General features: G+C 45.2%; 1 protein-coding gene across 2 annotated transcripts in view; it reads left to right on the forward strand.

The window, feature by feature from the left end:
* BBS4 (Bardet-Biedl syndrome 4) overlaps positions 1–19,544 on the forward strand; it is a 37,340-nt gene extending 17,796 nt beyond the window's left edge. For both annotated transcript variants that reach the window (XM_070953273.1, XM_070953274.1), the window contains exons 4-16: positions 1,693–1,756; positions 2,296–2,407; positions 3,268–3,340; positions 5,172–5,225; positions 7,582–7,709; positions 8,968–9,022; positions 10,504–10,572; positions 12,701–12,853; positions 15,192–15,363; positions 15,666–15,735; positions 16,494–16,632; positions 16,959–17,148; positions 18,404–19,544. In XM_070953273.1, coding sequence (XP_070809374.1) covers positions 1,693–1,756; positions 2,296–2,407; positions 3,268–3,340; positions 5,172–5,225; positions 7,582–7,709; positions 8,968–9,022; positions 10,504–10,572; positions 12,701–12,853; positions 15,192–15,363; positions 15,666–15,735; positions 16,494–16,632; positions 16,959–17,148; positions 18,404–18,549 — 1,425 coding nt within the window. In that variant the 3' untranslated portion in view covers positions 18,550–19,544. The remainder of the gene's footprint in view (positions 1–1,692; positions 1,757–2,295; positions 2,408–3,267; positions 3,341–5,171; positions 5,226–7,581; positions 7,710–8,967; positions 9,023–10,503; positions 10,573–12,700; positions 12,854–15,191; positions 15,364–15,665; positions 15,736–16,493; positions 16,633–16,958; positions 17,149–18,403) is intronic.
* Positions 19,545–23,518: the final 3,974 nt, after the last annotated feature.

Raw genomic sequence — 23,518 nt, forward strand, 5'->3', positions numbered from 1 at the left:
TAATTGTATTCATTTTATGTATTCAATTCATGCTTACATATATTATCTAATGCGTACTTGACAAAATAAATAAATAAACATAAAATAAATAAAAAGCCAGGTCTTTGTTCCCAGGATGGCACTCAGTTCCATTTTCCATGACTTTATGCACAACCCATTCCACCACCACCACCCCACCTAAGAATCCTAACTAGGGTGTGACTAACTGTGGTTTGCGCTAACCAGGATTGCCACCCAGTGTATGTTCTGAAGTTGATTGGGATAACACTAAATTGCGGGTAATGCCACACACAGTGGGGGGGTGGGGGGGGGAATAAGTCTTCCCTAGCCAGCAGTTTGTCAGAGAGATCTGGCATCAAGTTGCAAAAGTGTTGTGTGGCAGTATGTAACCTGTCACAGAAGAGGGGAAGAAATATGTGACACGTAAGTTGCGTTTCACCCGAACGGCCTTTTTCCTGACGAAGGGCTGTTTTTACAACACTTGCGTGCCAAAACAATTAGACATAAAGATCGTTTTTTCCCCCCTGGGCCATCACTCTGCTGAACACTTAATTCCCACAGCACTGTCTCACTTCTCATCTTTTCTCGTCTTCTCATTGTTCCTACTCTCCCATTGGTTTCTTGTGATTTATCAAGTTGTTTGTAACTTATGATTAATGATTGCAATTATGATTTATGACCTATGACCTATGACTTGCTGTTTATATGTACACTGTGAGCTTATTCAGTGGAGACAAAGGCCAATAAAGAATTCTGTTCTGTTCTGTTTTATTCTGCTCTGTTTTACTCTGCCCTGCCCTGCCTGTCCCATCCCACCCCCTCCCTTCCCCTCCCCTCCCATCCTATTGAATCACTTGTTACCATTCATCCCGCATCCTGTTGTGGTCCGCCGGCAGCCTGCAGAGCTGGCAGCAGAGTCGGACAGGGAGGAGGCTGGTTGGGGGGGGAACATGGGCCAGTCCTGGAGGCTGGGGAAGGCCCAGATGAGGGCTCTGCATCGGAGGCAGAGATGAGGCCAGGGCCATCTGGGAGTTATGTGCTAACTCCGGAGCCTCCAGAGTCTGACATTAGCGAGGCAGAGGAACAGGGGGAGCCTGTTCCCAGTGCGTGCATGCACAGAGCTGCCAGAAGGCAAGAACAGTTTTTTTTAAAAAAGGGCGACTCGGGAGTAAGGCTTGGAGATGATCGGCCCCTCCCATAAGACATAAAGGAGGAGCGAAGGCAGGTGAGCCTTTGCAGGAAACAACTTTGTTTGTGCTGGTCGGTTTAAAGTCTGAAGCTCCGTTTTGACTCTGTGCTCTGTGTGGCCTTGCAAAGTTAATTGCCCATTAGGTTTTTGGCAGCAAGGGAGATAATAAAGGTGGGTGCTTATCAGCCTTATCCCGAAGGACTGTGGCAGACTTCTGTCGGACTCTTTACAACTATTTGTGACTCATCCGTGAATGAACAGTGTGAGAAATAAAAAGAGGGTTTTGGGGACTAATTGTGTGCTTTTTACTGTCTCAGGAAGCCTACGTCAGAACAGACAGCCATTTTAAGTTTCAGTGCCAACCTTCCCCAAAGACTCACCTGAGTCTTTGAGTGGCTGTTGTAAAAGGGCCAGTCAGTTGGACTGTCAATGACCTTCTGCCTCTTCTCCAAAATAAAAAAAAAATCTCACGATCGAATCTCTCTCTTCCTTTTGGGGTTCAGATTGCCATAAAAGAGCAACTGCAGGAAACCCAAGGAATGTGTGAATACGCCGTCTACGTACAAGGTAAGTGAAATCCACTCCGTGATTAAACAAGCTTCAAGCTGCACTGATGTGCTTTGTAAGAACACACAGCTACCTCTTTGGGGATCATCAGAGCTTAAAGTGCTTTAATAATCCAGCACCTCCTGTTTGATAGAAAAACCTGAGAGCGGAATATTTGCACAGTCTCGCTGGTTGTTTGGTGAAGGGTAGGCATGAAATTCAAAATTCAAAAAATTAATTTACCTACAGTGACTTAAGAGAATCTGGATCACGTCTCCCTGCAGCCTTGGGGTGATCGATATGTTACTCATCAGTTTATTTGCTGCAACTCCAGTGTGTTTTTAAAATTAAAAATAGTTCTGGGAAGGGGCAATTTTTGAATAGACGTATAACCAAGAGAAGGATACCTGAGCTCCTTGTTCACTCCTGTATATATCTGCAACATTTTTAGGCTGTCCTTTAGGACAGAATGTAAAGCATTAGCAGAAATTAAAGTATTAATATTAAAATATGAACATGGGATCCTCCTGATTAACGTGCTATGGCAATGTTACTTCCAGCTTTGATCTTTCGCTTGGAAGGAAAAATTCACGAATCTCTGGAGCTTTTCCAGACTTGTGCTATTCTCAGGCCCCGATGTGCAGACAACCTCAAGCAGGTGGCCCGCTCCCTGTAAGTGTCATTTTATTCTTCCTACCTAAGATGTCATACGGAGTGGGATGGGACTTCTGAAGAGGGTGTCAATCGGGTGAAATGCTACCGGTTTGGGCCGGTTCGCCCAAACCGGTAATAACAAATGTGACTGGTTCGTTGAACCGGTAGTAAAAATGCTTTAAAAAGTAAAAAAAAAAGTTCCGAAGATGGCGCAGCACAGCTGATCGTCTGAACAGTGTTTTTACTTTTTTAAAGCATTTTGTTTATTACCCATTTGGGCAATAGGAAGTAAAAAAATGCTTTAAAAAGTTAAAAAAAAAGGTTCCAACAATTAGCTGTGACAATCAACTGTGCCGAGCAATCCTCAGAACTTTTTTTTTTTACTTTTTAAAGCATTTTTTACTACCTACTGGGGGAAGTCAGTTTTTGCTTCCACGAGGCTTCCCTGAGGCCTGCTAGGCCAAAAACGGCGGGGTTTCCCCATTGATCTTGTTTGTCAGAAGGTCTCAAAAGGGGTTCCCATCTCAGGACCCTGGGACACTGCCACCGTCATAAATATGAGTCAGTTGCCAAGCGCCTGAATTGACCATGGGGGATGCTGCAATGGTCGCAAGTGTGAAAAATGGTCATAAGTCCATTTTTTCCAGTGCCGTTGTAATTTTTGAACCATCACCAGATGAATCGTCGTAAGTGAAGGACTGCCTGTACTGTCCCTTTCTGGTGGTAAAAGATTATAATTCTTCAGGCAGCTCTTTGCCTGCTCTGTTATATCTAAAAATACAAGTGGCTTCCTCGAAGCTCCCTTGATCCCAACGACTGACGAACAATCTCCAGTAAACAAGCTGAGAAAAAAATACGAAAGAGCGAATGTGTTGCAGGTTCCTCCTGGGCAAGCACAAAGCCGCTATCGAAGTCTACAACGACGCAGCTCAACACAACGAGAAGGACTGGGTATGTGTGAAGCTCTTCTTCCTATTTCGAAAGCGGATTTCATCCCTGGTTTGGGCCCTATGAAGTTTGAAGTCTGAGGTGGGACATCCAACCATCTCTGGAGGAAGAACAAACTAAAAGAAGCAGGATTGTCTCTGATTGACAGACCCATCTTCTCCTATCTTCCAAGTATTCCCCATCTGGAAGAAATAATTTTCTAAGTGGATAGACCCGTATCATCTTAGCACACATTCTTTCATTGTGATGGATATTAACTGGGCTCAAATGTTGGCCAGTGGTGCGATTCATAGTATTTCACAGAGCTGTGGTGGCTCAGTGGTTAGAAGGCAGTATTTCAGGTTAACTCCGCCGACTGCCAGCAGTTCGAATCTCACCAGGCTTGAGGTTGACTCAAATGAGGTCATGACGGTAAAATGAGGTCCCAGATTGTTGAAGGCAAAGATGCTGACTCTATAAACCGCTTAGAGAGGGTTATAAAGTACTATGAAGCGGTATATAAGTCTAAGTGCTACTGCTATTTAAGCAGCAAACCTGACGGCTTGAAATAACATAGTTATATGCTAACCACCTTTTTTGCTGCATCAAACCAACATTTTATTTCCTGCATCCGTACCATACGTTCAAATTTAACTGTCCAAATCAGTGTTTCTCAATCACAGCCACTTTTAAGATGTGTGGACCAATTCCCAGAATTACCAATTGGCTGGGGAATTCTGGGAATTGAAATCCCCCCCCCACACACACACATCTTAAAACATCTGAGGTTGAGAAACACTGGTCTAGATTAAAATTAAACCTGGGGCGCTCCGTTCCTAGTTCAGCCTTCCAGCCACTGTACGATGCAGGCCAGCGATGGAGCGTACATGCGCCTGGGCCACAACCCGGAAGAGGAGCTGCCCAGGACGCATGCACGCGCCCGAAAATGAACTTCCGGTTTCAGCTACTGAACTTCCGGTTTCAGCTACTGAACTTCCGGTTTCAGCCAGCTACTCTTCCGGGTTTCTGGCACGCATGCGCCCGCGACAATCAGCTGGCCGGCATGCATGCTCATGGAGGGAAACGGAAGACCAGCTCTTCTAGTGTCCGGTACTGCCACATGCACAAAGGCCAGCTGATCGTCACACACATGCATGCGCACCCGAAAGAGGAACGGGGGATGCTTCCTGTGCCAGGTTACATGGCTCTGAGTCCCACTTCGGACACGCGTGCCATAGGTTCGCCATCACGGATGTAAGCTGCTGGTCTCAGAAGAAAGTTTAATGGACATATCTGACCAAATTTTTACTGAGTTGCCCTTTTCATTATATTTGTGCCTTGGTCATCTTTCCCAACCTCCTGCCCTTCAGATAGGATGAATTTCAACACCCGGCATTCTCACCTAGGATGTCTTTCAAGAGAGCAGCAGGTTGCGAAAAGCTCATCTTAATGTCTTTGTCATGTCTGGCTGAAATTGCATCATTCCTGGTTTTTCAGGTGATTTGCAAGGATGCGTGCTTGCTTGAATTCTGTGGTAGATTGCGACAGGGGTGAAATGCTCCCGGATCGCCCGATCCGGTAGCGATCTTGGCCGGTGGTTCAGCGATCTGGTAGCGATGGCGGGGCGAAGCTCCACCCACCTGCCCAGGTGTCATTACTTCCTGGTTTTAACGAGGAAGGAATGTGTTTTTTACCTTCTGCGCATGCACAGAAGATCTGCGCGGTGTATGCGCTTCTGAACCGGTAAGGACGGTAAGTAGATTTCACCCCTGGATTGCAAGCTTGACATCAGCATTTTGCAATGCGCAACGAGAAATGGTTTCCCTTTATAAACCTCCCTTCTTTTTCCAACTAGGAGATCTTCCATAACTTGGGAGTGTGCTACATGCAGCTGAAATATTTCAACAAGGTAAAAAATGGGCCGTTCAGCTATATTATATGATATGCCAGGCAATCCATGATGGCTCTTAAGTCCCAGCTTTCCGGGAATCCTCCAAAATTCGAAGCTACTTAAAAAGCCAGAATCTGCATTTCATTACTTAATGCCTTTAAGCTGCCTTGTGAAAGAGGACCTCCAAGTTAGACTTATGCCATCTTGAAGCTTCAGCTAGCCCTCTTAAGAATAGAATTCTTTATAGATTTCTTTTTTGGCCAAGTGTGATTAGACACACAAGGAATTTGTCTTTGGTGCATATGCTCTCAGTGTACATAAGGAGAATAAAATACATTCATCAAGAATCATAAGATACAACACTTAGTGATAGTCAAGGTTACTAATAAGCTATCAAATCGCACTAGGAAACCAGTAAAAACAATATAAATTGAAAGATGCAGGCACATGGTTATAGTAATAAGTGGGAAGGGATAGATACTTGTAAGGAAGAGAATAATAATAATTATGCAGTCTTAATAATTTATTTTATAGTGTTGAGGGAATTATTTGTTTAGCAGAGTGATGGCATTCGGGGAAAAACTGTCCTTGTGTCTAGTTGTTCTGGTGTGCAATGCTCTATAACGTCGTTTTGAGGGTAGGAGTTGAAACAGTTTAAGTCCAGGATGCGAGGGGTCTGTAAATATTTTCACAGCCCTCTTTTTGACTCATGCAGTATACAGGTCCTCAAAGGAAGGCAAGTTGGTAGCAATTATGTTTTCTGCAGTTCTAATTATCCGTTGAGGTCTGGGTCTGTCTTGTTGGGTTGCAGAGCCAAACCAGACAGTTATGGAGGTGCAGATGACAGACTGGTCCAAGTTAAGAACCAGTCTGTCATCATTAAGGGCCCAACTGGTTCCTGTCTCTTCCCAATTCAGACATTTGGGTGTTAATGACGCTCCCTGTTCCTTGCACCGAGGTTGCCTCTTCCAGCAGTCCCCGAGTCAGAACCTGTTTGTTTTGTTCTAGTTGCTAAGACCAAGCCAAGATTTTATTAAGGGCGAATTCTTGGCTTGCTTCTCTCAAGCCATGGAGGAAAAAAACCGGTCCCTCCCTTCTCTCTGGGGTGATGTTTGCCTTTAAAAGGGAAGCTTGCTGGTATATTTTGCCGTCAGGCTGAGGAGTTCCCTCTGTCCCTCTTATGCTAACTTATGCCAGCCTATAAAATATAATGAAGTCTACAGAGAGCTGTGCTATTTATACCTTTTAGTAACAAATATGCCGTGTTACATAAAGTCATCCTTTTTTAAAAAAAAACCCCGATAAGCCCCCCCTCCTCTCTCTCCAACCCCCTCTCCCCCTTTTTTTAAATGGGCCTGTGGGAGAAATCTCAAAACCTGCAAGCTTTTCCTTCCATCCCACCAGCTGGGTCTGGGGGAAAGGAGAACAAGGCTTTGGATGGCGGGGGGGGGGGGGGGAGGGTTTTCGCAGGAAGAAACCTGTGTTGTCTCTGCACACTTCATCAATCCTGAAGTTCATGCTGGCATCAGCACTTTTGGGCAGGATGACCTATAAAACCCCCGCTGGGATCTTTTGTCTCTTTACACTTCCTCACCCTCACTGCAACTCTAGCCTCAGCCCAGAGCTTCCCCCCTCCCTCCCTCCCTCCCTTCCCCACCAGCTCAAGTTAGTGGCATTTAAGCAGGGGATGGGGAGAAGGAAAAGAAGGAGAGAGAAGAAAGCAGCCGATCCTCAAACTTTGTGTAATGAATTATTAGAATAATAACAGAATAACAGAGTTGGAAGGGCCCTCGGAGGTCTTCCAGTCCAACCCCCAGCTCAGGCAGGAGATACCAGTACCATTTCAGACAAATGGTTATCCAACATCTTCTTAAAAACTTCCAGTGTTGGAGCATTCAGAACTTCTGGAGGCAAGCTGTTCCACTGATTAATTGTTCTCACTGTCAGGAAATTTCTCTTTAGTTCTAAGTTGTTTCTCTCCTTGATTAGTTTTCATCTATTGGTTCTTGTCCTGCCCTCAGGTGCTTTGGAGAATAGCTTGACCCCCTCTTCTTTGTGGCAGCCCCTCAAATATTGGAAAAGAGCTATCAGGTCACCCCTAATTAGTTTTACTTTAGGTTTGGGGGCATAAACCACCAAAGATTTGAAAGTAGCACCGTAGAGGACAGATAAGGCTGCTGCCTTGAGCAAAGGGTTGAACTAGAAGATATAGTTGATGCATTTTGTCCCTCCCTTCTCGCCCCCAAGCAGCTGCTTGACATTGTTGGGGAGGGAGAGACCTATTTCAGCTCAAGCCAGAATAAGAGCCACCACGTTCAGATCGGCTCAAGAGTAATTGTGACAAAACCAAGCCCATTCTCTCGCTTGCATTCAGGCCAAAGATCAGCTGAACAGCGCCTTGCAGCTCAATCGACATGACTTGACGTACATGACGCTGGGGAGAATCCACCTGATGGAGGGGGATAGAGACGCAGCCATTGAAATCTATAAAAAAGCAGTGGAGTAAGATATTTTCTTCGTTTCTCCTGTTTAGCATTTGGAGGGAGATGTCCTTTTTCAATTAGTGTTTGGCTCCAGTTAAGGGCTTTATTTTGGCTGTGTTGTTATTAATTCAAGAAAGGAAGGGGCCTTCCCATCCTCCAGGAAACCCCCTTAGCCTCCCATTTAATTGGCAGGCCCTCCCCCAAGCTCCTATTCAATAGTAGAGCTAATGGGGCCACCATGGAGAAGACCGGCCATCTAGCTCAAGACCCACAGATCCCCCCCCCCAAAGAAAAAGGAATCCTTTTGGAGGTCTCCCAACCAGACGAATGGAGTTAACTGTGGCAAGGCAAGGCAAGGGATGCTGCACTGTATACATAATAACTAACAAATTGGGTTTGGATTCAGGGGTGGGCTTCAAAATTTTTAGCAAGGGGATTCTCTGCCCGGTTGCTGGGTGGGCGTGACCATGGTGGGTGTGGACTAGTCGGCCTCCTGCATCACAGCAGAGAAAGGGGGGTGTTTTTGCCCTCCCCGGGCTCCGGAGGCTGTCCTTGAGCCTCCAGGAGGGCAAAAACGGCCTCCCCAGGCTCTGGAAGCCCTCTGGAGGCCAGAAACAGGCCCGTTTCCGCCCTTCCCGACTCTAGGGAGTCCTTCCTTCTCATTAGGTGGCCAAAGCACTTGAGTTTCATCTTCAGGATCTGGCCTTCTAAAGAGCAGACAGGGTTGATCTCCTCTAGGACTGACCGGTTGGATCACCTTGCAGTCCAAGGGACTCGCAGGAGTCTTCTCCAGCACCAGAGTTCAAAGGCCTCCATTCTTTGGCGTTCAGCCTTCCTTGTGGTCCAACTTTCACAGCCATCCATTGCAACTGGGAAGGCACCTTACTTTCTTGAATTTGGGAAGATTATGAAAAACGTTCCTTTTTTCAATTTTGGACAACAGCCTCTCCTCCATCTGCCAGCCTAGAGCAAAGCCCAACACAATATCTCTGGCACGCTCGTGGGTTGGTAAGCCCCTAGACTTCTAATCCAGAGCCAATTAAATTGACTTTAAACTGGAGGCAGGCCTATTTTGACTAGCTTAATTATGGGTTGCCATTAAAAGGGGGCTGTAATTTTTAATCATTGGCATAGAAATCATTGATATCCCTCAAGTACTCTGATATTTTTGGTCACTTTCCTTCCTTCCCCTGCAGAAGAATGAATGGTTGTTTGGATTTAATGAGGGCAAGAGACACTTTTAAAACCCTGCAATCTGTATTTCTGTGTTTTTTCAGATTCTCTCCTGAAAACACAGAGCTCCTTACAATTCTGGGCTTGCTTTACCTCGAGGTATGAAAAGTTGATAATTCGTTCATGCAGGTAGTCCTCAGCTTATGACCACAAAATTTCTTCCCTTAAGCCAGACAGTTGTTAAGTGAATTTTGCCTCATTTTACCACCTTTCTTTCCATAGTTGTTAAGTGAATCACTGCCGTTATTAAGTTAGTAAGATAGTTATTAAGTGAATCTTGGAATCAGGGTTCCAAGTAACACCCCCAACGAAAGAAGACTCCGTGGCTTGAAGTTCCTCAAAGTTCCATTTTATGAGAGATGTCCTATTGGCACATCTGGAAAAACCCGAATCTGAAAGCTTCCAGGTTTTCCCCACCCAAAGGAAAGTCCAAGTTCCTTCTCCCTGCACCCACAAGTCCATCACATGGTCCAATCAATGCACTGTCCCAAATGGAGAGGCCTCCCAGTTTCAACCCTCCAGGTTCAGGGCAAGATGTCCTTGACTCTCTGAGAAAGGAATGTTATTATGACTACATATCACCCTGGCTGCACACAATCCCCCCTTCCAGTTTCCCACAGCAGTAAATGTGGCAGGCCTGAAGATCTAACGCAAAAGGTGGCTTCCAGGCCTGTGCTTGTCAGAAGGTTGCAAAAGGGATCGCATGACCCCACGACACTGCGACGGTCATAATAAATGAGTCCGTTGTCAACATCTGAATTTTGATCACATGACCTTGGGGGACGCTACAAAGGGTGAAAAGGGTGAAAAACAGTCATAAGTCACTTTCTTCAGTGCTGTCGCAACTTCGAACAGTCACTAAATGGACTGCTTTAAGTCGAGGACTACCTGTAGTTTAGTTGTAGTAGATGTTTTTTCTTTCTTTGCATTGAAAGTAAACCTCCACTGTGTTGCCCCCTCCACCCCACATCTAATTGGTAGACTGAAGACTCTTTCCTCTTAGAGCCGAAATATAATGCGTAGGAAAGCCTCTCTCCGAATGCAGTGAACTTTTTAAACAGGGGGCCAATTCACGGTCCCTCAGACTGTTGGGTGGTCTGACCTGCAGGGTGGATGTGGCTAGGTGGTCATGTGACTGTGTGGGCGTAGCCAATTTAGCAGTCCATTGAACAATACACACAAATTAAACTTTAATTTGTTATGCTCTGGGGGTGGAAAGCAGGTTAGTGAAGGGATGTGGCTGCCTGTGGGGTGGGTGAGGGATTTCTGTTTGTGTCTCCCTCCCTTCCTCCCTCCCTCCTTCTCTCTCTCTCTCTTGGCTGGGGAGGCCAAAAATTGCCCCTTTTTTGGCTTCCTAACGCGGCTTCCTAGCGCGGCCTCCGCGCATCCCATTTTTGGCATCCTTGGCCTCCAGAAGGCAGGTGGGGACCAGCGGATAGGTGGGGCAATGTGGGTGGGGCAGCCTCGTGGTCCCACGCGGGCCAGATTCATGGCTTTGGCTGGCCGTAGTTTGAGGACCCCTGCAGTAGAATAATCCTCAGTGTTAAATATGTCTTTACACCTTTTTTTCCTTTTCTTAGCTTGAGATTTATCAGAAAGCCTTTGAATACCTTGGAAACGCCCTCACCTTTGATCCCTGCAACTATAAGGTAAATTGGAGAATCGGAAGACAAGCTTAAGTTATGAGTGTTTTTGTACATGTATAAAGTTAAAGTATAAAGTTAAAAGGAACGCGGTGGCTCAGTGGCTGAGACGCTGAGCTTGTTGATCAGAAAGGTCGGCAGTTCGGCGGTTCGAATCCCTAGTATAGGTCTCCTGCGTGAGCAGGGGGTTGGACTAGATGGCCTCCAAGTTCCCTTCCAACTGTTACTGTTATAAAGGAGGCGTGAAAATGCATGGCTTACTTAACAAACGGCTTGCTGCTAAGACGGAATTAAGATATAATATATCCCCTTGTTGGTTTAATGTATTTACGATGAAATGTACAAATGCGATGGTGTTTAGAGGTTAGAAAATGAATAACTGCACGTTATGCATAAATGACAAGTCAATTAATTTATCTTGCTAGGCTATTTACAAAAATTGGAAACCAGAGAAATATTAACATGTGCAAATGAGGGCAAAAATGTTCAGAGTGATGAATGTTTTTTTTTTTTAAATAAGAAAAAAATATGGCAGTATGTGAAACGGGCTTCTGTCATCTTTGTTACATGGGAATCAGAGCTGAGTATCTTAGCAGCAAATGTGAAAGTATGTTGGATACAGCAGGAATGAGATAGATAAGGGCATGTAGTAAAAATAAAAGAGCCAGAATGCAAGGGTGGTAAATGCATATAATATACGTGGGTATATGCATAATTTTTGTCATTGTCAAATTTTTAAGAAGATGTTGGACAACCATTTGTCTTGGTGTAGGGTTTCCTGCCTAAGCAGGGGGTTGGACTAGAAGACCTCCAAAGTCCCTTCCAACTCTGTTATTCTAACCTATTCATGTTTATGTAGTGTATATTAGAGGTGGAGACCCTTTGAGAGCTGTCTGCAACCAAATTTCATTTTAATGTACACCGATTAGCATACATTCAAAGTGACAATAAAATTATTCCAAGTCTCTAAGTCAAAAGTGAATGAATATCACGAAAGGAGTATATTGGGAGTAGTTGGATCCAAAGAAGGAACGGATGTGGTTTGAATCTCAAAACAGATAAACAAAAGGAAAAGTGAGTGGTTTCCATGAAACTTGCGGGTGAATAGAGTTGAGATCCTCAGGTTATAAAGTAGTGCATCCTCATAGCAAAAGCAAGCATAATTGGTAGGTATAGTAAGCGGTGTTGGTGTAAACTAGATTTAGCAAATTCCTTTTATTTCGCTTACCTCATGCCTAGATTTCCCTGTCTTCCTCTTTCTGATTGCTTCCCTGCATTTTGTATAACTTTGCTTATCCTACACTCCCCCCCAAGAAAAACATCCTCTGTGCATGTAAATAAACAACTTTATACAACAAGCATAATGGAAGACTGTGAACAGGCTTTCTCCTCTCTCCCCACCCCCCCCCCCCACTTCCAGACTGCAAGAATGCAGTTATTTCTGGTTTGTATTATCATTGTACCCCTCTCACCATTTGGGCCACAGGTTTTTGCCATGTGTCTCCCTTTCAATGCATTCCTGAAACTTAAGACCACACTTCTCCATTCTGGCTTCTTGAAAATGTGGAGCTTGTGCCCTATTTACTTATTTACTCTACGGCATCCAGTTTTGGTCATCACATTATAAAAAAAGATGTTGAGACTCTAGAAAGAGCGCAAAGAAGAGCAATTAGGATGATTAGGGGACTTGAGGCTAAAACCTACGATGAACGGTTGCAGGAACTGGGCATGGCTACTCTAGTGAAGAGAAGGACCAGGGGAGACAGGATAGCAGTCTTCCAATATTTGAGGGGCTGCCACAGAGAGGAGGGGGTCAAGCTATTTTCCAAAGCACCCGAAGGCCAGACAAGGAATAATGGATGGAAACTGATCAAGGAGAGATTCAACCTAGAAATAAGGAGGAATTTTTCTGACAGTGAGAACCATCAACCGATGGAACAGAAGTTGCCTTTGGAAGTTGTGGGAGCTTCATCCCTGGAGGCTTTCTGGAAGAGACTGGACTGCCATCTGTTGGAAATTATGTAGGGTCTCCTTGCTTGGGCGGGGGGTTGGACTAGATGACCTTCAAACTCTATTAATCTGTTAAAGGTTTTCTTCGTTGGCCTACTTCATTTGGGCTTCTTGTCTTTCAAAGGCCATTTTGGCAGCTGGCAGTATGATGCAAACCCATGGGGACTTCGATATGGCTCTCAGCAAGTACCGGATCGTGGCTTGTACCGTTCCCGAGAGCCCCCTGCTCTGGAACAACATCGGGATGTGCTTTTTTGGCAAAAAGAAATACGTGGCGGTGAGTATCTTGCCTTCCTGTTATATGTTCCCCTTGTATGTTTCGGTAGGAGGAAGAACAGAAATTCTCTCCCTCTGTTTCCCATTGATTCTTTCTCCTCTTCTATGGCAAGGAGGTGTATGTAAGTAGTCCTTGATTTACGGCCACAATCAGGGCCAGAATTTCCATTGCTAAGTCAGGCAGTTGTTAAGGGAGTCGTGTTCGATTTTACAACTTTTTTTTCCCCATAGCAATAGCAAAGCACTTAGACTTATATACTGCTTCACAGTGCTTTACAGATGGAAGGCTGAGTCAACCTTGAGCCAGTCAGGATCAAACTGCTGGCAGTGGACAGAGTTAGCCTGCAATGCTGCATTTAACCATGGGAAGGGAAGGGAGGGAAGGGAAGGGAAGGGAAGGGAAGGGAAGGGAAGGAAGGAAGGAAGGAAGGAAGGAAGGAAGGAAGGAAGGAAGGAAGGAAGGAAGGAAGGAAGGAAGATAGCAAGATAGCAATAGCCCTTAGACTTATATACCACTTGACAGTGCTTTACAGCCCTCTCTAAGTGGTCTACAGAGTCAGCATATTTGCCCCCAACAATCTGGGTCCTCAATCTCAGAACGATGGAAGGCTGAGTCAACCTTGAGCCAGTCAGGATCGAACGGCTGATAGTGGGCAGAATTAGCTTGCAATACTACATTCTAACCAATGCGCCACCACGCCATGATTGTCAAGTGAATCACTGCACTTGTTAAGTGAACCCAGCTTCCTCCATTGACTCTGCTTGCCAAAAGCTGCCTGGGAAGCTTCCTCAAATGGCGACCGCATGACCCCAGGACGCTGCAACCGTCACAAATACACGCCAGTTGCAAAGCGGCCCGAATGTTGGACGTATGACCGTGTCGATGCTGTGTGACAATCGTTCCGTGCAAAGGACCGGTCATAAGTCACTTTCTCCAATACTGTTGTAACTTCGAACAGTGGCTAAACGAATGGTCGTAAGTCGAGGACTACCTGTCTGTGTTTCTCGTGTCGCTGTGCTCCTTGGTTGTGAGAAAATCGGGTGCCCTTTCTTCACTGTTTTTTTTACTTTGTCTGTTTTCTGGTGCATTGCTTTCCTTTCAAGGCCTCTGCCTGGGGGGAAAGTGGGGTTGCACACACACACACACACACACACACACACACACACACACACACACAGACAGAGGGAGCGGGGAGGAGGGTATATCTTATTTGGAGAAAATAAGAAACAGCAAGGAAGGGACCCCTGCTGTTTCTCCATTTCCCCGTTGCACGTTCTGCCTCTGGCATCTTCTCTCCGGAGCTTCCTGATTTGAAGGATTTGTGAATACTCGATCAGGCGCCAGAGCCTCTCAGTCACTGAACCTCCCACCTCGTTCTTGAGGGTTTTGGGCCGTGCGCCTCGGAGGGGTACACACACACTGTTTGATATGCAAGCTGTTCCGAGCGAGGGTCCGCGTTGTAAGAGGATTTATTTCCCCGCTGAGCAATTAACAGCCCGGGCACCTCTTTCCCTTTTTTTAAAATCTGAACTATTTAGCTACATTGCCACATTCGACACTTGATTCGCTCTTTTCTAGCCAAAAATGACCATGAATGAACGCATGGTCTGATTTCTCACTTTATCAGAAAACGAGTATTTATTTGATTTTCATCCCACCTTTATTACTTTAGAAGTAACTCAACTGTTACTTCCATGTACATAATACCTCTTCCTTGTCCTATTTTTTCCCACAACAGCAACATTATGTAGTGGATTGGGCTAAGAGAGAGTGATTGGCTCAAAGTTATCCAGCTGGTTTTCAGGCTTAAGGTGGGACTAGAACTCACTGTCTCCTGGTGATTGGCCAAAGACACCCAGCTGGCTTTCATGCATAAGGCGGGACTAGAACTCACTGTCTCCTGGTGATTGGCCCAAAGTCACCCAGCTGGCTTTCAGGCTTAAGGTGGGACTAGAACTCACTGTCTCCTGGTGATTGGCCCAAAGTCACCCAGCTGGCTTTCAGGCTTAAGGTGGGACTAGAACTCACTGTCTCCTGGTGATTGGCCCAAAGTCACCCAGCTGGCTTTCAGGCTTAAGGTGGGACTAGAACTCCCTGTCTCCTGGTTTCTAGGCCAGCACCTTAACCATTACACCAAACTGTCTCTCCAGTGGATGGATCAATCAGAATAAATTGAATTACATCTCGTTATGTTCACCTTAGCCAGGATTTGCAAGTGAAAAACAGGATTTCTTTTGGAGAAGGACAGTGTTGTTTTGTAGAGGCATCCAAGGCCCAGACGGTGGCCTTGGGGCATCCCGATCTTCTCCTTTAGTGACCAAACAATGTTCTTCTACAGGCCATCAGCTGCCTGAAACGGGCAAACTACCTCTCACCCTTCAATTGGAAGACCCTGTACAATCTCGGGCTGGTCCACCTGACAATGCACCAATACGCTTCCGCCTTCCACTTCATCAGCACAGCTGTCCATCTCCAGCCAAAGTTGGCAGAAATTTACATGTTGTTAGCAGGTATCAATGCTGCACCTGCCCTCCACACCTCCTTACTAAAAATTCTGATTCCTGCCTCCAGAAACATCTGCTTTGCTGTGATAGCTAGTAGTCATCGATATTGTATTTTAAACATACAGTTCTTATTAATGACCTTCTTAAAACAATTATGCTAAGATAATTTCACCGTAAGAGTGAGGACGACGTTCATTCTTTAAATTGAAAATGTCATTGGTTCAAGGGTAAAATATAATCCAGTTCTCCTCCATATTAGGTAGATAATAAACCCTTCTGTTTTTTTTTTCTTTCCTTCCTTATTTTAGTTGCCCTGACAAATCTTGAAGATCTTGAAAATGCGAGGCTAGCCTATCAAAAAGCTTCATCACTGGACACGTATGTCTTCTCTACTTACTTAATTTTAGGGAGGGCTTCCTCTGAACTCAATGAAAAGCGATGCTGTTAGACCAAGGGTGTCCAGCCATGGCAACTTTTAAGAGTTGTGGACTTCAATTCCTAGAATAGCAGTCTTCCAATATTTGAGGGGCTGACACAAAAGAAGAGGGAGTCAATCTCTTCTCCAAAGCCCCAGAAGGCAAGACAAGAAGCAGTGGATGAAAACTTATCAAGGAGTGATCCAATCTAGAACTAAGGAGAAATTTCCTGACAGTGAGAACAATTAGCCAGTGGAACAGCTTGCCACCAGAAGTTGTGGGTGCTCCATCACTGGAGGTGATCACATGACTGGGGTAGTATAGGGCTGTAATGGTGAACCGTGGCATCGTGCGCCATCGCCCCAGGTGAGATCTCTGTGGCGTTTCTTTCGTGAGCTTCTGTTTCCCTGCAAATGAAGAAACAGAAGCTCACGAAAGAAAAAGATCTTACCTCTTGCCGTGCTGCCGGTGTTGGGATGCCCTGCCTCCCACCAGCCAGCTGATCTTTGGGTCTCTCCTGTGCATGCACGCATGTCCACACATGTCCGTGCATGTGCATGTCTACACATGTCCACACATGTGCACGTTCGCACATATAATCCTTTCAGTATGAAAAAACTTGGTGACCACAATGCAATTGGTCACATTTCTCCATTAACTGGCCAAATAAACCGATGTTTCTTATTTCAAGGTTAAGACTGTGTTTCTTCTGGCTTACAGGGGCAACCCGCTCATCAGTCTGAATTACGCAATCCTGCTATACAATCAAGGTGATAAGAAGGAGGCTGTTGCTCAGTACTATGAGATGCAAAGAAAGGTCCATGCGTTAAAAGAGAGCACCCTGGATTTTGACCCCGAGGTATGTTGATTGTAATCTACTAATGGGAGCTTCCACAGCAGGGGAGCAGAGTGGTTGACTTAAATCAGAGGTGTTCTGTTAGAGAAGACACCTCTGTTACTGAAAGTGGTATCTTCTTAAACCTGCACCTTATTCAAGTCAGAAGATTCAATTTCTGTCCCTCTCAAATATTAAAATGGCTTCTGGCAACCGCCGACAAATCGAGGCCGTTTTCTGAATGGATATATAAGCATCTCTCGCGGTTCTCTTATTTCCTTCAGTGAAGCCAAAATCTGCCACAGGATTTTACCAGGCATTCTATTTTCCTTCTTCTTTTGCATGACCAGATGGTGGACATAGCCCAGAGACTGGGCACTTCCTTACAGCTTGGAGAGGTTGCAATATGGGCCAAACCTGGTAAAGACTCAAAACCGAAGCCACGAGGGGCTGCATCCAGCGCGCAGCCATTGGGTTCCAATCAAGCTCTCGGGCAGGCAATGTCTTCCGCGGCTGGCTATGCAAAGACCATGAGTCAAGGTAGGTCTTCTGGCCCTCGTTGGCTTAAGCAGAATCCGTCCTGCCTTCTCAGTTCTTCTCAAGAACTCCAAGAACTGGGAGCTACTCAATCAAGCTTGGTTTCAATGGCCCCTGACATATCTTGGCCATGGTTGGTTGGCTGGTTTAGCTCAGGGGTCTCCAAACTTGGCACTTCTGGGGAATTCTGAGAGTTGAAGTCTACAGGTCTTACCAAGTTTGGAGACCCCTGGTTTAGCCACATCTTTGTATCTAGTGTTTCCCCAGCCTAGATTAAAAGGAAGGCTGGCCATAACTAGATATAGGTAGAGCATCATATCTTGATTCCATAGCCGTGTCTTCTCCTTCATATCAGATATTTATTTATCTATTTTGATTGGAAGCTGCCCAGAGTTGATTGAAAGATGGGTGGCTATATAAATATTTTAAATAAATAACTATTTAAACCACATCACCTCCCATCTCACAAAAGTGACTCCCGGCAGCATAAGGTAAAAAAAACCACAATAGTTTAAGCACAATTGGGGCCACCAACATAACACAACACGGATTAAAAAAAACATTAAGCAGCAGAGCTCCTCTGACCCAAATAAGGGGAAGGATAAGAGGGAAAACCCTCTGATGAAATCTCAATTCTGCTGCACAGAAAAGTACCCGCATAAGATTTCCCTTTTGTCTTGTTGATGGCAGGGAAGCAGAGAGAGAAAGAGAGAATATGAACAGGAAAAAGTAGAAAGGAAGCCTACAGCACGTTGCCCAGTGTCTCTTCAAGGTAGTGGCCCCGGAGTGGGGGAAGGAGAAGCAGTTGAATGATTTAAGAACCAAATTCAGAGTTGTAAAATTGTACATACGAGAATTTTTTAATTAAAGAAGGAAGCAAATAAAAGAAAAAGGGTGGTAGGGCAGAATGAGAAAGTGGAAAATTCTTAACTGATTAATAAGCCTTAATTGAGTCCTTCAGTGCATCCCTCTATCTGAGGGTGATGGACAGTTAAAAAAATACCAAATATAAACTAATCCTAAAGGGACATCCAAATGTCTCAAACCTCTGTAGATGTTTACCATATTTCAGTTCCTTTCGTAATGAGAAAGCATAACAGATCCATAAAATAAACTTAAGTGGTGGAGATCAAGAATGAAGTACAGAAATGTTGACCTTCCAGCATCAGAAAAGAAGCGATATCAATACGCATTTCACCGCTTTTTAACCGGAAGAGAATATTGGTATCGCTGCTTTGTGCTCTCTCTCCTTCTCCAGTTATTGGAAGCTCAACTCGTCTGGCCAAGGTTCCTTCCTTACCTTTGGAGCCTAAACCCAACGAACCTCCTCCTCCTGAGGAACCCTCATCTACTCTAAAACCACAGAAGCAAATTCAACCCATCGAAGAAGCTGAGGAATCTTGAAGAGACGGCCAACTGGGAACTGCTTGTAGAGTGGCCTATTCCACCTATTGGATGCATAGGGACAAAGTGCATTTAGTATCCTACAAACCTTGCCCCAGACCAAAGAGTGCAGCAGTCCTCTCGCTCACAATTACCTGAGGAGATACTTGGAAGTTGTGTTGTTTCCTTAACATCCCACACGTAGGCTAATGAAAGATGCCACAAAGATAGGAACAAGGTTTGAGTAGCTTTCCCTGGAAGCCATTGGACCTTCATAACAGGAAGAGAAGTGAGTTTATTAAGTTTCTACTAAGAGATTTTGAGAGTATAAACTAGAGGTCTTCAAACTTGGCAGCTTTAGTTGAAGTCCACACGTCTTAAAGCTGCCAAGTTTGAAGACCTCTGGTATAAGCCCTTTCTAGTCTCATATTTTTCTAGTGATACCGAGTTACTTTTTGGTAACATTTTGAGCCATACAAGCTGTGATGGTGCAGTGGTTAGAATGCAGGGTTGTAGGCTAATTCTGCTGACTGCCATGAGTTCGATCCTGACGGGCTCAAGGTTGACTCAGCCTTCCATCCTTTCCGAAGTCGGTAAAATGAGGACCCAGATTGTTGGGGGCAATAGGCTGACTCTCTAAACTGCTTAGAGAGGGCCGTAAAGCACTGTGAAGCGGTATATAAGTCTACAAGCTATTGCTAGTGCGACTTCTGGACTCATCACCCAACTGTTCTTTTGAATGGTAACCAGAGGCATCTATTTGTATATTCCTCAAACAAATAACTGGGTAGAATCCAGCTGCTTTTGTATGACCTCTGTGTTTCCTGCCACTTTTGAACCCCGTGGAAGCACCTAAGAGGAGATGATTTCATTTTCCTTCACCAATCCCTTGATGGTGGAATTTACTACTAGATGACATACGTAGTAGAGAAGTACGTAAGTGCTCGCTTCGGCAGAACATATACTAAAATTGAGACGTACGTGTATTGGATGTGTTAAGGATTCTTTTGTATAAATAAAAATGTGATGAATTAACTAAAATCCCTTCTACTGTATATATTACTTTCCCCATGTTATTGAACTCCCTTCCATTGTGAATTTAGTATGGTCATTTGGCTGGTGCACAACCAAAAGCAGCTGTGGGGTACGTGTGTATGACAAACACGACAACAAGCGCGTTGCCATAATTCTCATTCTTTCCGCGCACACATCATCTTGTTGCACGGAGACACAAAAGGGGCAGAGCTCGCAGTGTGACGGCACAACATGTTTGGTCATTTTAATGAAAGCATCAACTCCTTTGGATGCCTCTGTCCACACCTCCCGTGTGGGCGCAGAGGTCAGAATGCAGTACTGCAAGCTATTGCTGCCGGCTGCCGGCAGTTCGATCCTGACCGGCTCAAGGTTGACTCAGCCTTCCATCCTTCCGAGGTTGGTAAAATGAGTACCCAGATTGTTGAGGGCAATTATGCTGACTCTGTAAACTGCTTAAAGAGGGCTATAAAGCACCATGAAGCAGTATATAAGTCTTAAGTGCTATTGCTATTGCACTGCTCTGTTATGGCGAGAAGCAGCATCGTTAGCTTTTTGGGGTATCTGTGAAGTATAAAAAAAACACCGAGAGGCCACTTTTGTACATTAAATGCAAAACAACATTTATTGAAAGCACCATTGCACAGCATTGTAAGATTTTTTTTTATACACCCATATATATATATATATATATATATATAAAATCGAGACCTCGTATATGATTAAAAAAATACTTATTTCATAGGAACTGTGCAGGCAGAATACTTTGGCAAGAAAAGCTATTCAAGACATCTCTTCAGAGAAGGCTCCTAAAAATGGTCCACTCAATCCCTGCTATTTATTTATTGGAAAGGAAGGAAGGAAGGAAGGAAGGAAGGAAGGAAGGAAGGAAGGAAGGAAGGAAAAGAGAAAGACACAGTTTTCACGTCACAGTTGAGTTTTGCAACTCTATGTTTCACAACTGCCTGGCGCCAAGAAAAATGGATGCCAATGCTTTATCCCAGGGCTGTCCCAACCTTGGCAACTTTAAGACCTGTGGACTTCAACTCCCAGAATTCCCCATGCTGGCTGGAGAATCCTGGGAGTTGAGGTCCACAGTGCTTAAAAGTTGCCAAGATTGGACACCCCTGGTTTTACATCTATTTAATCTACGCAGTTTAAAGCACTGCATCTCCTACACTTGGACCTCCAGCCAACAGCTCCCTGAGAATTTGGATAATATGGTTGCAATGAATTACTTTTGATTCGAATGAAAACGATCAGGCGAAGGCTATGTACAAGGGAACCATAGGAAGAAGCCTCCTGGGATTCAGAAAAGCTCATACATCTGTAATTATAATTTCTTTTAGCAGTCAGCCTAGGCCATCACCTTGTAGCTCAGTTCTCCCCTTCAAATATATTTGGGCAACTACAGAATTTCTACCTCAGATGTCAGCTGGGAGTTTTAACTCCATCCACACTTGAAGGAGGTCACATGAAGGAAGTTGTGTAAATCTTCAGATGGTATTGCTGCTTTGCTTTAGTGCAGGGTTCACCAAACTTGGTAATTTTTAAGACTCGCGGACTTCAACTCCCAGAATTCCCCAGTCAGCTTGGCTGGTTGGGGAATTCTGGGAGTTCAAGTCCACGAGTCTTAAAAGTTTCCAAGTTTGGAGGCCGCTGCTCAACCGTGGTGTTTTTCAACCTTGCCAAATTCCTCAGTCAGAATTATAGGAACTGAAGTCTACACGTTTTGACCAATGTTGAGAAACACTATTCCAGTGGAACGGATAGGGAAAGCTATCAAGGATCTGCCAAAAATGGACACTTTTTTTGGGTACAAGCAATACACTTTAAAAGATCTCAAGTAAACTTGGCTATCTTCCAAAGTAAAAGGAATGCAGTAAAGCAAAAAGGCCACAGATAAGGAAACGTGGGAATGGAACGTTAGATCAGGCAATGGATCTCCCAATCTAGCCTGGATGATTGTTAACTAGGATTAAATTGCTAAAAAAAAAAAAAAAAGGCTTGCTACGTTTGTACAAGATGGAATAGACCTTGAAATCTAAAAGGAACTAAGACAAGGAGCGGAAACGACAACTATGGAGTGTTTGTCCCACATAGACACCAAACATTGGCCCCTGTGGAATTAAAGCAGTGCATCGTTATAAGCAGTACAAAATGTGTAGACCAGGGGTGTCAAACACAAGGACTGGGGGCCGGATCCGGCCCACGGGATGCTTAGATCTGGCCCGTGGGGCTGCCTTGGAAACAGCAAAGGACCAGCCCACATTGCCTCTGCCAGCGAAAACGGAGCTCAGGTAGACCGCGCGCAGCCCTCCCGAGCTCTGTTTTCAGGTGCGATGGCCTCCTGCAACCCTCTGCCGGCGAAAACGGAGCTCGGGAGGGCTGCGAGCACTCAGGACACCACAAGGGCCCCTGACACGAGTGATGTCGAGCTGGCCATGCCCACCCTGGCCACGCCCCCCCCCCCCAGATCAAACACAACCCTTTGGGTTTGACACCCCTGCTGTAGAAGGAAGCTGCACATTTAACTGCCACCATTTCTCATAAAAAAAGAGCAGGTGCAAATAAAAAAAAGAAAATACATATTCAAGTCTTCTAATTTTTTTAGCTGCTAGTTCCTCATTGCCACCATTCTGGCGTTCTCTCTTCCAACTGGACTTCGAGTAGAAGCCCACCCAAAGGGGTCCCATTTCCATTGGAGTTCTCACCTATTCAGTCAGGCAAAGAAAACGGCACCCTGGAAATGACAAGTATGAAACGTCCATACACATACACACACACACACACACCCCGGCGGTCTCGATGCGAGCCGTTATCGTTGCTTTCCGGTAAAAAGATAGGATCCAATTTTTCCAGAACAGGATCCAAAGAAGCGTTTCAAGTGAACATCTATTCCGTCTAAAAACGTGTCCGTTTCACGGGAATGCAACATTTTGGTAATTTCAGCCGGGGACAGGGATGAACCCAAGGATGGGCTGCTGGGGGTTCGCAGGGGTTCGGGAGAACCTCTAGCTAAGATTCTGTGCAGTTCGGAGAACCCCCAAATCCCACTCCTGGCTGGCCCCGCCCCACCCCTCCCCTTCCCGGAGTCCCCACGCGGCCCGTTTTGGATGCAAGTAAGTGCAGGGCGTGCGCGGAGGCTCAGGGAGGGCGAAAAATGGGCCTACCGGAAGTCCGGGCCCGTTTCTGGCCTCCAGAGGCCCTCCGGAGCCTGGGGAGGCTGTTTTTGCCCTCCCAGAGGCTCAAGGAAAGCCTCCATAGCCCGTGGAGGGCAAAAACGCACCCACCCACCCCTGGCCATGGTGTGGGAGGCAGACTAAGCCACGCCCACCATGGCCACGCCCACCCAGCAACTGCACAGAGAACCCCGTGCTAAAATTTTTGAAGCCTACCCCTTGATGTACCCCCGCTTTGAAAACGAATAAATAAAACGTACTGTCTTGAGAAAAAATTTTCAGGAGGTGCTATTTTTTTAATTGAACCTTGAGTCTGAATAAGTTTACAATGACATTTAAAAAAAAATTTTTTTAAAAAAAGGGAAAGTCAACGGAACACAATACGTTGCTTAATGAAGGTCACTCAGCAACCACTTGGAAGTTATGACGGGCCCCACAAAAGGTACTTACGACTCGAATTTACAGTTCTGATACCCTCCCCAGGAATGTGATTATATTTTGGTCGCTTGGCAACCAGCTCGCATTTATGGCTGATTGTCGCATTCTGTGGATACTTAAAACCATAATTTTTTGGTGACTTTTGACCATTTCGGACATTTGCTTTCTGGCAAACCCTCCCCCGCCCCCGCCTTTGGATAAAACGGATTTGCTTAACAGCCACATAAAGTTCACAAAATCGGGCGCAGCCACATGGTAATCTGTTTAACCAAAACTTACGGCCACAATTCCAGACTCAATCGTGATTGTAAGCCTAGGGCTACCTCTGTACATTATTA

This window comes from Pituophis catenifer, unplaced genomic scaffold (genome assembly GCF_029215685.1).
Source record: "Pituophis catenifer annectens isolate HBS135680 unplaced genomic scaffold, rPitCat1.0.hap2 SCAF_14, whole genome shotgun sequence".
NCBI classification, from domain to species: Eukaryota; Metazoa; Chordata; class Lepidosauria; order Squamata; family Colubridae; genus Pituophis; species Pituophis catenifer.